The sequence below is a fragment of the Eublepharis macularius genome, chromosome 11 (assembly GCF_028583425.1).
Source record: "Eublepharis macularius isolate TG4126 chromosome 11, MPM_Emac_v1.0, whole genome shotgun sequence".
NCBI lineage: Eukaryota > Metazoa > Chordata > Lepidosauria > Squamata > Eublepharidae > Eublepharis > Eublepharis macularius.
Genome location: NC_072800.1, coordinates 14,771,685 through 14,788,952, shown reverse-complemented (window position 1 = coordinate 14,788,952; position 17,268 = coordinate 14,771,685). Strand labels below are relative to the sequence as shown.

General features: G+C 44.9%; 1 protein-coding gene across 1 annotated transcript in view; it reads left to right on the top strand.

The window, feature by feature from the left end:
• Window positions 1-17,268, top strand: part of ABCA13 (ATP binding cassette subfamily A member 13) — a 345,676-nt gene that overhangs the window by 233,231 nt on the left and 95,177 nt on the right. Inside the window, exon 44 of the mRNA XM_054991725.1 lies at window positions 16,093-16,147. Within this exon, the coding sequence (XP_054847700.1) occupies window positions 16,093-16,147 (55 nt within the window). The remainder of the gene's footprint in view (window positions 1-16,092; window positions 16,148-17,268) is intronic.

The following is a 17,268-nucleotide window of genomic DNA, read 5'->3' as shown; positions in this document are numbered from 1 at the left end:
AAATTTAATAAATCAAATTAATTAAATTAACACATGGGAGACAGGATCAGGCATGATTTCCTCCTCTTGACTTCCACATGGTTGTTCGAATATGTCTCCCCTGTAGAGTTTCCCAGTTGCGAGGCAGAACCACTATGTACATACAGTTGTACACACATAGACTCTATCTAGGCATTAATACAAAACACGTGGAGATCAGCAGCAAGGGGAGTGCATGGGATCCCCTTACCCATCTTCGCTGCATTCACCGAAGGCCAAACTATATATGTTTTTTAACAAGTTGGGCTTCCTGGTCCGAAATCACTTTCCTCATAGTTGCACAGCAGCTGCAAGGAATATTCTTTGTAAAGCCTTCAGGAGCCACATTCAGTTTGGGACCACAGCATCAGAGGAGGAGGGTATTCCTGTCTCCTCCCCACATCCTTTTCCTGCATCAAAAATGGTTCCCTGTGGGGTTTAAAAACCACATTCAGGGAACCTGGACTCAGCGCCTTAAAAATGTATGATATTGTTTGGTGATAAGAAGCCAGAAATGAGAGAAAACTCTGACTGCCTTCAAGAGTTGCACCAGTATACTCTATAAGGAGGAGTCCATCCACTCCTTGTATCTGACAAAGGGAGCTCTGACTCTTTAAAACTCATACCCTAGAATTAACAACAACAACATTTGATTTATATACCACTCCTTTGGACAACTTAATGCCCACTCAGAGAGGTTTACAAAGTGTGTTATTAGTATCCCCACAACAATCACCCTGTGAGGTGGGTGGAGCTGACAGAGCTCCAAAGCACACCCAGCTGGCTTCAAGTGGAGGAGTGGGGAATCAAACCTGGCTCTCCAAGTTAGAGTCCTGCCGCTCTTAACCACTACACCAAACTGGCTCTCTTCTACTTGGTCTTTCAGGCGCTACTGGACCCCAACCTTGTGCCCAGTCTCTTCAGTTATTTTTCGTTAAACTGCAGCAGAAAAGATGCACTTGTGTCAGAAATTTAAAGCATATGGGGACTGTATTTGAACATTCTAGCGGTAAACGATACATTACGGTTGAAGGCCTTGTTACATTGTGAAAAGATAAAAATGTCAAAAAATTAATGGCCTTATTCTTGTAAAATGCTTTATAAAATACATAATTGCGTGCTCTGTATACTAATGACCTGTTAAGTATCACCAGCTGGAAAACCCTGGAGGAAATTTTCAGCATAAATTGAAATAAATCTCCCGTAGGTAACGTAATGGAGGTTCTCTGAGGTACAAGTGGAGCATTTGGCATGTAGCACCAGTGTACAAGACAAGGGATCTCGTTGTGGTGTCCCCCAAAACTTTTTAGTCTGATTGTTGTGGAGTGAATATTCTCCCCCCCGCCCCCATTTCCTGACATATAAGGAAATGTTTGTTTATGAAAATTGCTGCAAGGGAAGGGTTTACTACAGCAGTGAAGTCACGCATCCTGGGACCACCTACAGTGCAACCACCTTGATCCCCTGAGTGAGATGCTATTTTTGGTAATGTTCTGCCTCCAAAATACGCTTCTTGTTTTCATCTTCTAGGGCTATAATCGCACTTTCTCTGTGGTGCTGGTGATTAATCTACTGAAAGATTTAAATTAGTTTAAAGCACCTGCTTCTGGGAAACATCTCTTCTGTTAAACTTCTTTATCTTTTAAGATCGTTTCCATCTTTTAAGATCGTTTAACCCAGGGCAGGGTGTATACAAGGTTCCTTTGTCTCAGTGATTAACAGGTGTGTCAGTTTTTATTTCTACACATGCACGTGCGTACACACACACACTTCAGACTCTCTTGCAATTTGTTCATAAAACTGAACAATGAATTCCTCAGATTTTACCCTCTCTCTCTCTATTGGCCCAGTATCATCATGGCAAAAAATCAAGTGAGGAAAAAATGAATTCTGGGGCATTTGATGTAAATTTTCCTGTAGTGATGTTTGCTAAAATTGAAAGATGTGTTGAATGGCTCTGAGAATTTTTGCAAGTCTTTTTCTTCCTTCTAAATGTTATCAAATTCACTGCAAAATGTTACTTTAAAAGAAAGTGTTATGACCCTTCCTTTCTCTAGGGTAGATTTTGCCTTTTGTCTTTCCCTTAACACCCTCTGGGTAGTTTGCTGCCACCAGGAATATTATATTCCAAGATATTTTATTTAAGTTTTCCTTTTTGTAACATGCCTAAGCGTCAGCCTCCTTTGTGGTTCTATGTGGCCCTGAGGATAGGAATGGGGTATAGCAATGACAGCTACTCTGGGATACAACAAAACAAAATAAACTTTTATTTTGTCAAGAAGCGTATTGGTTTCATAAAAGTAGTTCTCGGTTCTTAAAGTTACTTCATTTAAACTAATCCATACAGATCTCTTCTAAGGCTTCACACACAGTTGGCCTTTTTCTCTGACTCAGTATTTCTCACAGACGTGCTTAAAGTTACTCAGGCTGCACACAGCTTGCCTGCTTTCTCTAACTCAATATTTCTCTCACAGACGTGCTTAAAGTTACTCAGGCTGCACACAGCTTGCCTGCTTTCCTCTGACTCTATATTCACAGAAATATTAAACTTGCTCAGGCAGCACACAGCTGGCCTCTCTTTCCCTGACTGAGTGTCCTTTCACAAACATGCTCAGTTCAGGTTCCACACAGGTTATATTTCCCTCATAACTACTTCAACATACTCAAGCAGCACACAGCTAGCCTGCTTTCTCCTGACTGAATATCTTCTCTCTCCACTCTCAGTCCAAACTGCATCCACTCAGCCCACACTGTCAGTCATCAACTAATCATATCCCTCTCTTTCACCCCCCCCTTCACCTATCTCACCAAGCATTTAAAGATACATGCACATGTTTACTTGAAGTCATTACAGAAAGTCAGTGGTAATTCTAGCTTCAAGTCTTCTCAACTTTGCATGCTGACTAGAACATTCAGCTGCTAACAAGGTGCCCAGAGCTGAGGAAAGCCAAATTAATACCCAGGGTACAACTTGGCTTACAAACTGGGGTCCTTGGTATGTGCAGATCCTCCACCTCAGGAAACTGAAAAACTTGGTCTTGTTGAAGCTCTTTTGGCTTCCCTTGCAATATCTTGTTATCTTGAGCAAGAACCTCCCAATACCTCAAACCTCAAACATTTCTTTTAGGTATAATTCTGTGGTTGTTCTCAGATGTCACCCAAAGGGAGAAATTACTGTAGTTCATAGGCGCGCGCGCGCACACACACACACACACACACACACACACACACACACACACACAACCGTCTATTTCTATTGCCTGTACCATGCTACAAAAATGCCATTCATGATGAAATTTTAGTATCCCTTTTATAGAACGGATGGTTCTGTCAGTTCCAGGGATGGCGGTCCACAGCAGATAGATCCCCAAGCCTCTCACAGCAAGCACTCCAGTGCATTGGTTGAAAGACTTTTATTTAGAGATCCATTCAGTTCATGGGTACATCCATAGATGGGAAAGTTGGCAGGAATCATTATACAGGCAAAAGCACTATCGATATAGGGAGCATTCTTTCCCCCCTTCCCAGGGGTAGATTGCATTTAGGCACGAAAATCTAAGAAGTTACATGAGATCACAATAGCTTAGTCTAGACAGCAAGAGGCAGAAGATTACAAAGAAATCAAAATCTTTCTCTCCCCTGTGAAACGGTTACATTTCTAGTTGCAGCTGCAAGGTCAGTGAAGCAGAACAGGCTGGTTACTGGTTCTGTGAAATCAGCATTAGCAAGCAAGGCACTTTTGGTTTTAAGTAGGCCAATATTGGTATGACTTTGTGTGGCCAGCTTGATACGGCTGGGGTTCAACCAGCAGGAAAAACCATGCTGACGCTTCTTTGGAAAAAACAGGCCACAACTTTATCGATTACAAAATGAAGGAGCCCTGGCAGCGTAGGGCACGGATCCCAGCATCGGCTGACCTGCCTGCCAGCTGATGACTCCTCACTAGAGATGGGCATGATCTCCATTACGATCAACCCCCCCCCCCCAATGGCAATCTCCCAATCATGACCTGGTGGATCATTGTCTTCCACTGCAAACGATCCAGCAGTCGGGAGGGGGCTGGACCGGGGCGATCGTGATAGGACCGGGAGGCTAGACATTCAGGCGCCAACAATCTATTCCCCTGGCAATGGAGGCAGGAGAATGCCTGAGCTCTGTTTGAAACTTGATAATATTTCCCCTAGCGAGGAAAAGTGAGTGAAAAGGTGGTTTCCTGAGAAAAATATAAGCAAAGTGATTGGGAGAGGAATGGGTTAAGAGAGAGAAAAAACTTTGAGTGCAGCTATCAGCAGAAGCTGTTTTGCGCTTCATTCAGTGCGTTGAAAGAGTTAAGAAGAGATCTCTTCTCAGTGTTAACTCTTTCAAAAACCCCTTGCTTTGAGAGCAGCTATCAAGCTGTTTTGCGCTCCTCTCCTGACTGAGTTCGTTCAGTGCATTGAAAGAGTTAACTGAAAAGAGATATTTCTCTCCTCCTGGCTTCTCAGCCCAGTGCCTGCTTTTTGCAAGAAGTTGGTATGTGATTTGATGTTTCATTTGTGTTTTTCCTATTTAAAAACCACAGGATCCGCGAGGATCCGTGTGGATCCTGGTTTTACTTTCTTCATGTTTAAAATATGCTTTTGGAAGACTGGCTGCTTGCTTTTAAAATAGGGTGGGATGGAGGATTCTATCCCTGCTTCTTTAAAAAAGCTGGCTGAAACTTGCTGACGGGGTGTCTCTCTCTCTCTCTCTATTCGGAGAGGCAGGGACGGGTTAAAAACTCCCCCCCCCTCTGCTCTAAGTGCATGCGTGTGTGCGTGCGTGTGAGAAAACATCCCCTCCCTGAGGGGAGGCAGCTCATCGCCGGGTTAAAAACTTCCCCCCCTCGCTCTAAGTGTGTGTGTGTGTGAGAGAGAGAAAACGTCCCCTCCCTGAGGGGAAGCGGCTCGTCGCTGGGTTAAAAACTTTCCCCCCATCTGCTCTAAGTCTGTGGGAGGGGGGGCGCCCCTCCGATCCCAGATTGGAAACGGGACTTGATCGGAGTGAATCGGTGATCTGGGGTCGTCAACAGAGCAGATCCACAAACAGCTTAATCGGTATTTTTTTTGGATCATGCCCATGTCTACTCCTCACCCTATCAGCCCACCTGCTGAAAAGTGAAACCACGGGATGACGGCTGAGGGAGCCACATTAGGCGGTAGCCTCTATGTGGTTCCCCCGTCACCTGAACACAGGCTTGCTCTGTCAGCCCCCCATGCTGGGCTTCCCACTGCCAAGCCTGGTCCAAGACCCCTTCTGGGGATCCCCATCTATGGGGAAACAATGCATGCAGGCTCTGTTCCCCCCCAAGGGATTGGTGCCCAATGCCCAAACCACCTGCCTAAATGTATTGTCGAAGGCTTTCACAGCCGGAGAACGATGGTTGTTGTGGGTTTTCCGGGCTGTATTGCTGTGGTCTTGGCATTGTAGTTCCTGACGTTTCGCCAGCAGCTGTGGCTGGCATCCTCAGAGGTGTAGCACCAAAAGACTTTTGGTACTACACCTCTGAGGATGCCAGCCACAGCTGCTGGCGAAAGGTCAGGAACTACAATGCCAAGACCACGGCAATACAGCCCGGAAAACCCACAACAACCATCGCCTGCCTAAAGTTGTGACAAATGAATTGAGCAAAATATTGTGCAAAATACAAACAATGCATCAAACCCGCCATGAACCTGTGCGCTTATAAACTGCCGTGCAACAATCATACCTATCTTAACAACCATACTAACTGATACAACTCACAACATAAAACCCATGACTTAATTCACGTGGAGGGTGGGTGGGAATCGCTGTTCCAGAGCTGACTGGAGAAGCCTCGGCCGGCCCTGCCTTTTATAGATGGTGGGAGGACCTGAGTGAAAACATCCTCACTCAGGTTGGGCAACGGCTCCCACCCTATAAACTCCCAGCCAACTGTCCTAATTGGCCGGCTGGAAAAATTCAAACTGCACCTCCCAGCACTACGCCAGGACGTGTGTCTTTGTAGAGCCAGCGAGAAACCGCTCCTGCTTCCTTCCCCCAGCCACGTGGGCCCACAAACGCCTGCCCAGGTGAGTTCGGGGCCGGTGGCATATTCCAAAGTACCATTACAAGAGCATGACATGAGATCAATACATTAAATCAGCGAATACATAAATGGCATGGATGTGTGCATACATGACAGGTTCTGAAATAAGAGACATGCTTTTGTAATAAGGACAGCTGGTCACATGATGGGCTACTCCACCCTCTATATCGCTGTATTTATTAACAGTTAATATTATTTCGTCAGCCTGCAGGTTGCCTGCTGCTGTATTGCAAGCATTCTGGACCTACCCAGAGACGACCAGATGATTCTTTGCTACACAATTTAGTTTCTTCATGGGTGGCCAGGCTGTTGTATAATAAAGTCAGCACCAATGAAATTATGGGCTTCACACTTGTGGCAAATGTATACTGTGGTTGAGCTGCCTGTGAAATACTGACTTAAATGAAGTGGGAATTTGCTTGTTCCTTTGAACACGGAACACCATAAGGAAGCCAAAAGTGTATCCAGCCATGTTGACACCGCTTTAATTGGGTTGTTTGGGTCCCACTTCCATCACCAAAATTGTTGAGCTGCTGAGTGTACCTTAGTTTGGTTAGGCCTTAGGTGCTTAAGTAAAAGGAACGACTCGTGTTTCCTTGAATCCAGACATTATATTTCAGTATTTAGCAACAGGTTAAAATAACTGTTGCAAAATGCTAAATAGGAAAAAACAAACCCTTGGTACTTATCCTATATAAATTCAAGCTTAGTCCCTAATTGCTTGCAAGTCCCGATCAGTGTACTCGCGTTCGTGCTCTTATGTTCACACGGCAGAGACAGGTGTGCTCAAAACATCTGTTTATTAGCAAGAAGACATGGGAACGGGAGCAACTGGTTCCAGGAAAAGTGAGCTCAGGTAGTCTTCAATTCTAACTAACAAACCAAACGAACTGAGCAAGGACTAAACCAACACAAATATTGGAGGTGGAGGGGGTGATGGATTATTCCATTCTAACGTATACAAAAAATACATCACGCCATGGATACTCTTATTTTGTGGGGGAGAGCTCACCCTTGGAATTCATCTATCATGCGCTGTGGACTTTGCCTCAAGGCTGGGCTTCTTATAGGGTTGCCACATACCTGGTTTTGGCAGACATTCTCCCTCATTCACTGCGGCCTTCCCGCTGCTTTCTTTTAAGCAGCTGGAGGGATATGGAGGGGCAGAATTGTGTGTGTCATGATGTAACTTCTGGTATTTTTTACCATGGAGATTTGCGGAATCCCTACAGCGTTGCTTATGGAAATGATATCATTTGCATGGTTGTACAGGAAGTGACATCATGATATGCACAAGGCTGTTTTTGGAGGCTTCTGCCCCTGAAGGCTCCTGCTATTTCAAGAGCTGGGCTGGAAACCTTAGGCTGCTATCAGTTTTCTAGCCCCTTCCCTTTTCCTTGGCTATCTCTCCACTCCTCAGCTTCCTCAGCTTCTAGGCTCCTTCTGCTTCCTGGAAGAATTTTCTGATGAACATTCAGTGGCTTCAGCTTTTCTCTGGCCAGTCCTAGGACTTTCTGTTGTAACTTTTTGGTAAGCTCAATTCGCTTTCTTCGAAGGCATCTCGGCCTTTGCTCACCATGAACAACTATCTCTTTGCTGTCTCAGCTAGGTCTACTTATATGTTGCAGTAGGATTAAAAATACTAGCTTTTGAATGGTTCCTTCATAATTGCACTAGAGGTCCAATCAGGTAGCTCTGTTTTCCTGTTTGATTGGTTAACTCTACAGTCCTTGAGAAGTTCTGGTCTTCAGTAGCTACCCAGTATTAGAGTTGCCATGTCCCCTTACTCTCCTGGTGGGAGAAAAGGAGACCCAGCACTTACTTCTATATTGACCTTGTGGGCACGAGTTCCTGGCATGGCATGATGACATCATTTCTGGGAGTGATGTCATCGTGCAGGCCCTGGGGGCACTTCTGTTCTTTGTGCTGGGCCAATTTGGGCCCCAAACAAGAATGTGTGCTGAGCAAGAACAGCCTGCATGTGAATTGAGGAACACACATAAAATCCTGCATTTGAGCATCCCCAGGTAATCTTCAACATGCATTTCCACTCAGCGACTGCCCTACTTTACAGAGTATAACTGATAACTTTATAACTCTTGAGGTTGTGCATATGAAATGCATCGTGTATGAAATCAGAGGTTTCTGTGTTACAAAGTTGAACTAGGCCCAGAAAACTAACACTTCAGTTCTGAATGCTCGCCTGTCCCATAGCTACTGCAGTGGTGGGGCAAGCAGAGAAAGCACCTCCAGCCTCCCTTATACTACCCTTTAAGAAGCCAGTCATGGGCCGATTCCAGATGGCCAGAAATTGCGGTTTTTCTGCGGAAATAATCGCTTACCGGCCACACGTTCAGTTTCGTCTCCATCCGCTTTGTCTCGCAGCGTGCCGTGCCATCCCACTTCCGGATGTTCGCACGGCCAACTGAGGTACCCGGGATTGGTTGTTTCCTCCCCGTCACAGTTGACATCGGCGGCCTTCATTGGTTTGCATTTCAGTTTTTTTAAAAAAAAAAAATTACGTGTTTTGCGCAAATGCGCAAATGCGCGAATGTGCAGGTATGCGAATATGCAGCGTCAACTTTTGTGCATTTGCGCATTTGTGCGCATTTGCACAGTTCGATGTGCGCAAATGTGCAACTGCGCAAATGGTGCCCGGTTTAAAAAAAAACTAAGGGAATATTGTTGCCGGCCAGCCGGCAAAGGAAGGAGGTAAAGGGGAGGGCCTCTCCATGGCGACGAAGCGTCCAGAAGTGTGCAAACCCGCAATACGGCGTTCACACCGTCCACTTCTGGAGCACAACACAGCGCCATGAACTGGAGGTAAGCAGGGACGGGACATTACGTGTTTTAACGAGTGAGGTCGCTGGAAAAGCGAAAGCACTCGCTTTATTTGTGCCCGTCTGGAATCGGCCATGGTCTGTGCCCTCTCTCCAGGCACACCCTTTCTCTCCTGAAAAAGTAGAATGGCCTGGCTATTTAAATAAAATCAGCAAAAGCCAATCAAGTGAAAAAATGAGAAAGCGTGTGTTTTTTTATAAGCGTCCCTGCAAAGAATACGGGATCAGACACAGATGCGTGCCTTCTGGGTTCCACCCAGCCTCCTCGTCATGGGCATGAGAGGGACAGCCACTTTTTTCCTGGGCTGTTTTAACTTCCCATTCCACCCCTACAGGTTGGCACTAAATAACTGGAATCTACATCTTCTGGACAATGGCTATGCCCAGTACAATGGAGCCCTAACACAAACCCATCCCTCCATATTCATGTGCCAAGAGGTGCTCTGTTATCAAAGGCGCCCCAGCTCTCTCAGCATCCCTTTTATCCTTGTCCTTCTTCCCTTCATATTCTTTTCTTGCAGAGCTGGTTGTTAACAGCCTCAAAAACTCCTCATAGGCTGGGCCATACTCAGGGCCAAGCTACAAGTGACGAATGACACTTGAACGGCAAGTGGATTGAGTGGAGGGCAAGTGAACAGGGAGAAATACACTTGCTGTTCAAGTGTCATTCATCACTTGTAGCTTGGCCCTCAGTTCTCTGAACTTTGGGGCGGGGAATCTATTTCTCAACTGTAAAACGTTCAATATTTTGCTGTATTTAAAGCATCTGTAGTTGAACAATGCATTCCTATTTTAAGATGTTCCAAGAGAACAAAGCGCCTTCCAAATATATTGTGAAATGTCTGTATTCGTAGATGTTTGTTTAAGTGATTATTTATTTATTTATTTTATTTATAGCCCACATTTCTCCCCCAAGTGGCTTACAGCATTCTCCTTTCCTCCATTTATCCTCACAACAACTCTGTGAGGTAGGATTAAACTGAGTTTGTGTGACTGGCCCAAGGTTACCCAGCAAGCTTCCATGGCAGAGTGGGGGATTCAAACCCGGGTCTCCCAGATGATCCTAATCCAACACTGTAGCCACTTTACAGGCTCTCTAAAATATATTTAAAATATGTTTGCCCTACCTTTCCTAAATAGCCCATAACGGTATCCACCATGAATTCCCTGCCATCCTCTAGCTTCTTCCCCATAGTATCCCTTCCCCAGGACAGAGGGATAATCTTGGTTTTTCTCCACTTCAATGGAGTGAGAGGTGCTTCAGAGGAACACCAGAGACATCACCATTTCTGCAGGGAGCACTTATTTGGAAACGGGTGACTTCGTTGCTGGAGCATGCTTGGCTTGGAACCATCTTAACGTTTTGAACCTCTCAGCTTTTTGTGATTGGACCCAGACTCTCTGACAGTCACTTTGTGGTAGCACCCGCTACATGTTTTCAAAATTCCAGAGGTTCAATGTGGTTAGAGATCCCTGATATATGATTATTCATTGATAAACAAATCCTATGTCCTTTATTCAAGTAATCTCTTTTAGCTGTCTTGGCAGATGATGGTGGTGGTTCTTCTTTTTCTCCTTCTCCTTCTCCTTCTCTGCCTCCTCCTCCTCCTCCTCCTCCTCCACAGGTTATGCCCACCCTATGAAAAGTAGCCAAGCTCAGACTGTTAAGAATCTAAAGACTCCCTCAGAGAAATGAGGAGAAAGCACTAGCTGTTGTTGTTAGATTTGGGCTGTCTGTTGTTTCTGTCTGATTACCTTTGTTTCACCCATATTTTGGAGGGAAAGGAACAGAAACAAGCTCCTGAGGGGAGAGAAGTTCTGTATAGATTACCAGCAAATGACGAAGGGCAAGCAGCCCTGTGATAGCTTTCATTCCCCACAGGCTCTGTACACGTAAACTTTTCCTAAGATGAGGGTAATGAGTTGCTTGGCATTGATATCCCAGCGGCACATTTCACATTTCTATTTCTTCATTGTGATATCCCAAAGAGAATCATCTCTGGTTGACAGGGACTCTTGTCTTCTGTTTTCCTCATTACATTTCTCACCTAGCAGAAAGAGCTGAGCGACGATGGAGCGCCTGCTTTTGTACAGGGCTGAAACCTTTGTTAAAAGCTTGAATAATGTGGCACAAGGATGTCCCGAGAATCATCTTCTCCTTTCTTCACCTACCCATATATTCTGGTTAGCATTCTTAGATCAAAAAATTCTTAGATCAAAAAGTGTGATATCAATCAATTTTTATTAGAACAGTCCTAGACCAGCATAAAATGTAACGGCATTCTTATTCTCAAGAGGTAAAAATTATTAGCTCCCACATTACTAAAAATATTACACGAAATTAAAATACCATGTCAGCAATGTTTTAAAAAAAAATTAGGGGGGCAGATCCAAGGAATAAATGTGCTTCTAAGAATCCCATCAAGGGGCAAATAGGCAGAGAAAGCTGAAGAAGTGAGCTCTGACTCACAAAAATTCGTAGGTCATTTTTATACTACTTACGGGCCACAGAACATCGCGCCGAGCTCCCAGAACGACAGTGTCTTCCTGGCGCGATTTTACGCGTCCTTGTGCCAGGAAGACGCTGTCATTCCGGGAGTTCGGCCCAATGTTCAGTGGCCGGTAAGCAGTGTGAAAACGGCCATACTTTTAATACGAATAAATGTTATTAGTCTTTAAGATGCCCCTGGACTTCTGTTCTGTTTTGCTGCAATATATTAACAAGGCTACTCCTCAGGAGTTGTCCCAGAAATGCCCACTCAGAGCAGAACCACAAGTGACAAAAGGCACAGATTGGACACTTGTCTGCTTCCCTCAAGTTTTGGCGGGAAATGTAGGCAGCTTGGCGGAATGTTGGACAAGTGACAGTTGAAAAGTCCATTGGACAGCAGTCGGAGAGCGAAGCTGCGAGACCAGGATGCCTACATTTCCCATCAAAACTTGAGGGAAGCAGACAAGTATCCAATCTGTGCCTTTTGTCACTTGTGGTTCTGCTCATAGTTCCATTTTTTCCTTACAAGTGAAACTGTGTACAACTCTTTTTTTGCACCACAGCTGGATTTAAAATTGAACAGAGATCCCAGAACTGAGGCTTGGCTTCTTTGCTTCTTTGGGGGTAAGGTCTGGGTCCTGAAGACATTAGTTAGCCATCTCTGCTACAGCCAGTAGTTATTCACACAGTTTCCATTACTTTTTTCCAGAATGGTCTAGCACATTCACAAGAAATATGTCGTCTGTTTCTCATCACTGGCAGAAATTAGAGCTTGTCTAGATCTTGCAATGCAGCGGACATGAAATATACTTGATGTAAACTTTCGTTCAGATTAACACTGCCCCAAATTAAAAAAAAAATAAATCAGTTTTGGACAGTTTCTTAGGTTGTGTTTCAACAAAATTTGCTTTGAAAATACATCGTTGTGCATAATACACCGGCACATTTAATTGCTCATCAGAGAGAGGCACTTTACTTTTTAATATAAAATCCTTCACTTTTTAAACTCTCACTGTGGCTATTATACACATATTTATATGTTATATGAGAGAGCCTTTTAGTGCAGCCAAAGCATTTTCCATACCCAGAAATCTATTCCACTGAAAATCCACAGGTGTGCTCTAAAGCCTGATTAGATACCAGTCAATTTAGGTTTCCATGGCAACTTGGATAGCAAATCAAAGAGGGGAGTGGATGTAATATACACTAAAATCCTTATTATCTTCTGCACTAAACAAACCCACTGACAATACATCGCATAATGTGTCTCACTTGCCCTCTTCAAATACTGAAAAGCAGATGTCCTATTCTACATAACCCCCTTCTCCTTTTAAAAGCTATTATTCCTGGGTGCAGTAGTGCATATGAGAACACAGGGTTGGCTTATATTGAGTCAGGCCATTGGTTTACCAAGGTCAATATTGTCTGCTGGCCGCAGCTCTCCAGGGGCTCAGGCAAAGGACTTTCATATCACCTCCAACCCAGTCCTTTTAGCTAGAGATGCTGGGGATTGAACCTGGGGCCTTTTACGTACAAAGCAGATAGGATGATGGGTGGAAACTGGACAGGAGTGAAAATGGGCCATAAAAAACCATCTAAATATGTCAGATAGTATACACTGTGTAATGCCTTCCTTTTTTGCCTGTAATGTTTTGACATGTTTTCAAACTAATAAATGAAAAATCAGACATTGGCTTGCTCAAAAGCTTAATGAAATCAGGAGGCCAAGTGGAATGAGAGTATTGCAGCTACTCATTGGTACCATAGCAACTGCCTTATACAGCTAGAGATGTCTAGCCATTGAACATGGATGGCGAGAGAGGAGAAAACTGGAGAAGTGACGAGAGGGAGGAGCAGCAGGACTCTAATCTGGAGAGCCAGGTTTGATTCCCCACTCCTCCGCTTGAGGCCAGCTGGATGACCTTGGGTCAGCCAGAGCTCTCTCAGACCCACCCATCTCACAGGGTAATTGTTGTGAGGATAATTATAACACACTTCGTAAACTACTCTGAGTGGGTGTTGTTGTCCTGAAAGGTGGTATATAAATCAAATGATGTTGTTGTTGTTAGTTATGTCTATATCAGAGGAACTATCAAACGGGTTTCAGTTGAACAACAGCAAAAGGAGGAATTCTACCTCTTCAACTCTGCTTCACTAGACTTTGTGACTTTGGAGTACATCCAGGGCCTATTGCCCTTGGCAATAGATGCAGTCTGGTGGGCCAGATTTCAGTTGAGGGTGTTGCAATGACTCCTCCCTCCCTCCTAAAAGGATAATGCCAACACTGTTATTGTCAGGTCTCAGTCCCCACAAGGCGTAATCTTCCTTCTAGTGGTAATTGCGGGAGGTCATTGTGTCCAATGGGATTCTCCTCAAGTTGCTGACACAAATTTAGGTCAGCTCAGACAAAAGCATTGTGAGAACTGGGCAGCCGAGAGCAGATGGTCACCAGTGAGACTAATAGCAACTAGCTCAGAGCTCCAGGCAATGCACATAATATTGGATGCTTTCCAGACTTATCAATAAGGAGCTCTTGATGCTTGCTTGGACAGACCACACAAAAACTACGACAAGAAATGAGATAGAATCATAGAGTCATAGAGTTGGTCTCTTCCAACAATCAACCCTTCATGGTCTCTTCCAAGAATCAACCCTTCTTCACATCTGCAGATGTATTTGACAGCTCAGCATGGATTGGAAAGGTACAGTTCTAAGGCAGATTGGATCCTGGAGAATATCAACCTGAGGATGTTCTTTATGGTAGAGAGAAAGTTTGTCCATTCTTGATAGACCTGTTTGTATCCCCTTTGAACTGCAAGGTCTGCAGACCCTTCTCCAGTTTTACAATGAAGGAGCTGAATAACAAACTCCCATACAAAGTTTTGGCCATCAAGGCATGCATTTCTGCACACATTTCTTGTCACCAGGAGTTTTCAGGAATAAAAATGTTGGAGCAAAAGCAATATTCCATTGGACTTGGAGGCCCTAGTTTTCAGACCAAACAGCTATTCATCCTGCATGGTTTATACTGACAACCCTCTTGATGCACTCCTATATCTGGATCCAGCTTGGCTCCACTTGTATAGGAAAAATGACTTTAGGTCCTTCAAGGGAATTGGGGCACTCAGCTACCAATCACACAAGGTTACTTGGAAGACTGGAACAGCTGAAAATGAGGGGTTTTTTTCCTGCTCAGCAAGAGTTCACTGTGAGCAGGGCCTTTATCATGACATTCTCAAGCCGTGGATTCCTACCTACAGATCTAGGTAGAAATGGCACTCAACATTTTCACTTCTGCAGAAAATGTTCTTCTAAGAGAAGCACCCATGCCTATCTGTGACTCGCATAAAATGCTATGGTTATTATTAAAGAAGCCATTCAAGTATTTTCAGTTTTCCTGATCATTCTATCCTTTAAAGCCATAATATTGGCTACAGTCATATCTTTGTTGTTTGCTGATTTTATATTTTATACAGCCAATTTTATGGTTGTATATTTATATGCTGTGATCTGCTCTGAGCCTGCTTGCGGGGAGAGAGGAATATAAATTTAATTAAATAAATAATAATAGTAATCTGCCAGGAACGTTTCAGAGCTCAATAGGTTTTTGGGGAGGACTGAACTTTGCACCTTCCATGATAGAATCGTTCTTGGGCCAAATTGGTTAACTCTGTCTAACACAGGTCTCAGGATCTGGTTCTGCTATCCTGCCCAAAGCCCAAGCACAGAGAAAGGAAGATTTGGGGAGATTTAAATATTTACATTAAATGCAAATGAATTCCTGCAAGTCCAATAGCCTGTTCAGAATATAATGCTCTTGATGACCTAAAGAAAAACTCTAAAAGTTCACAAATAGTTGAAAAACTGACAGACGTGTGAGAGAGGATAGGATAGAAGGGCATCCCTAATACTCAGGGGTTCCCCCCGCCCCCAAATTGTAGAACCCTGGAAGCAGAAAGCTACCACTTAACTTATCTCATGAGCATTATCTGCGGGCAAAAGAAAAAAAATTCACTTTTATTATAGTCAACTGGATTAAGGTCTACATTTCAGTAATTTACAAAATTAACCATATTCCTGTTCTTTCTGATAACCTTGGCCACTGCACCAAAAGGCACAGCGATCTCAGCTGCATTAAGCCACTATGCTGTTAGGAAATAAACCTCATCCAATGTTTCCTCCAAGAAGTTCATAGAGTCAGGGCTTTTTTTCAGCTTGAACGCTGTGGAACGGAGTTCCGGAACCTCTTGAAAATGGTCACATGGGCTGGTGGCCCCGCCCCCTGATCTCCAGACAGAGGGAGTTTAGATTGCCCTACGCACCAGCGGTGCGTAGGGCAATCTAAACTTCCCTCTGTCTGGAGATCAGGGGGCGGAGCCACCAGCCCATGTGACCATTTTCTCCGAGGGCAATCCATTGAGTTCCACCCCCTCTTTCCCCAGCAAAAAAGCCCTGCATAGAGTATAATGAACCTCTGGAATGTATAAAGTCATGCTTTGAAATCAAGTTCCCTTCACAGGCATGTTTTGATGGATAACGCTTATTTTGTGTGAATTTAACATTTTATCCCATCCCAAGTTGAACCTTATATGAGATCAGATTATTCCATGGCTTCATCATGTCAAATATATTGTGTTCTTTCTTCTTCTTCATAGGAATCACTCTGTACAGTTGTCCATATGGAGGAGCATTGCTGGATGAAGATAAGATGTAAGCACAGTGTTTAATGCATGTAAAACAGATGTTGCTGTGAGAAGTTAATGGGCCACATTCAGAGGCAGAAGACCTCTGAATACCAGCACTGGGAGACAACATCAGGGGAAGTCTATGCCCTCTTGTTGGACCTCTGGAGTAACTGGTTGGCCACTGTGTGAGGCAGGATGCTGGACTAGATGAACTATAATAATAATTACATTTGTTTTATATACTGCCCTTCAGGACAACTTAACACCCACTCAGAGCAGTTTACAAAGTGTGTTATTATTTTCCTCACGACAATCACCCTGTGAGGTGGCTGTGGCTGAGAGAGCTCCAGAAAGCTGTGACTGACCCAAGGTCACCCAGCTGGCTTCAAGCAGATGAGTGGGGACTCAAACCTGGTTCTCCAGATTAGAGTCCAGCCATTCTTAACCACAGGGCCAGATTGACGGTTGCCAGCGCCCAGGGCAACCATAGTCAGGCTAGTTGCATGCACGCATAGCGCACGTGCGCTCCCGGCACTGCATGATGACATCACTTCCATGGCATCATCATGCTGGGCGCCCCCTGCCCCCGTGGCAAGCCGGCTGTCCTGGCGCGCTGTGGAGCTGGCGGCGGCGGCAGCGCGAGTGGCTTGGAGGCTGCCCACACCATTCACCTGCCTCGCAGGACAAGGGGCGGCCAGCTTGCTGCGCATCCCTTGTCCTGGGGAAAGGCGAACGGCGCAGGCGGCCTCCCAGCCACTTGCGCTGCCACCGCCACCACCAGCTCCACAGCGCGCCAGGACAGCCGGCTTGCTGTGGGGGGCGGGGGTGAAAGGCGAACAGTGCGGACGGCCCCCCAGCCTCCTGAGGCAGGAAAAAGGCAGACTACCCCCCTGCCCCCCATCATTCTGGCCCTGCTTAACCACTACACCCAACTGGCTCACAAACTACAGGTCTGATCCAGCAGGGCTCTTCTTACGTTCTTCTGGAGTAGTTAATGGAGGTTTGGATTCAAGAAACTCTAGTAAAAATGAAGTTTCCCTACCTCTATGTTCCTGCTGCACCCCTGCACCCTCCGAAAAGCTGTTCCTAAGGCACTTTCTAGCACAGCAGGATTGTGATGTAAATGGGCTACAGCAAGAAGATAAA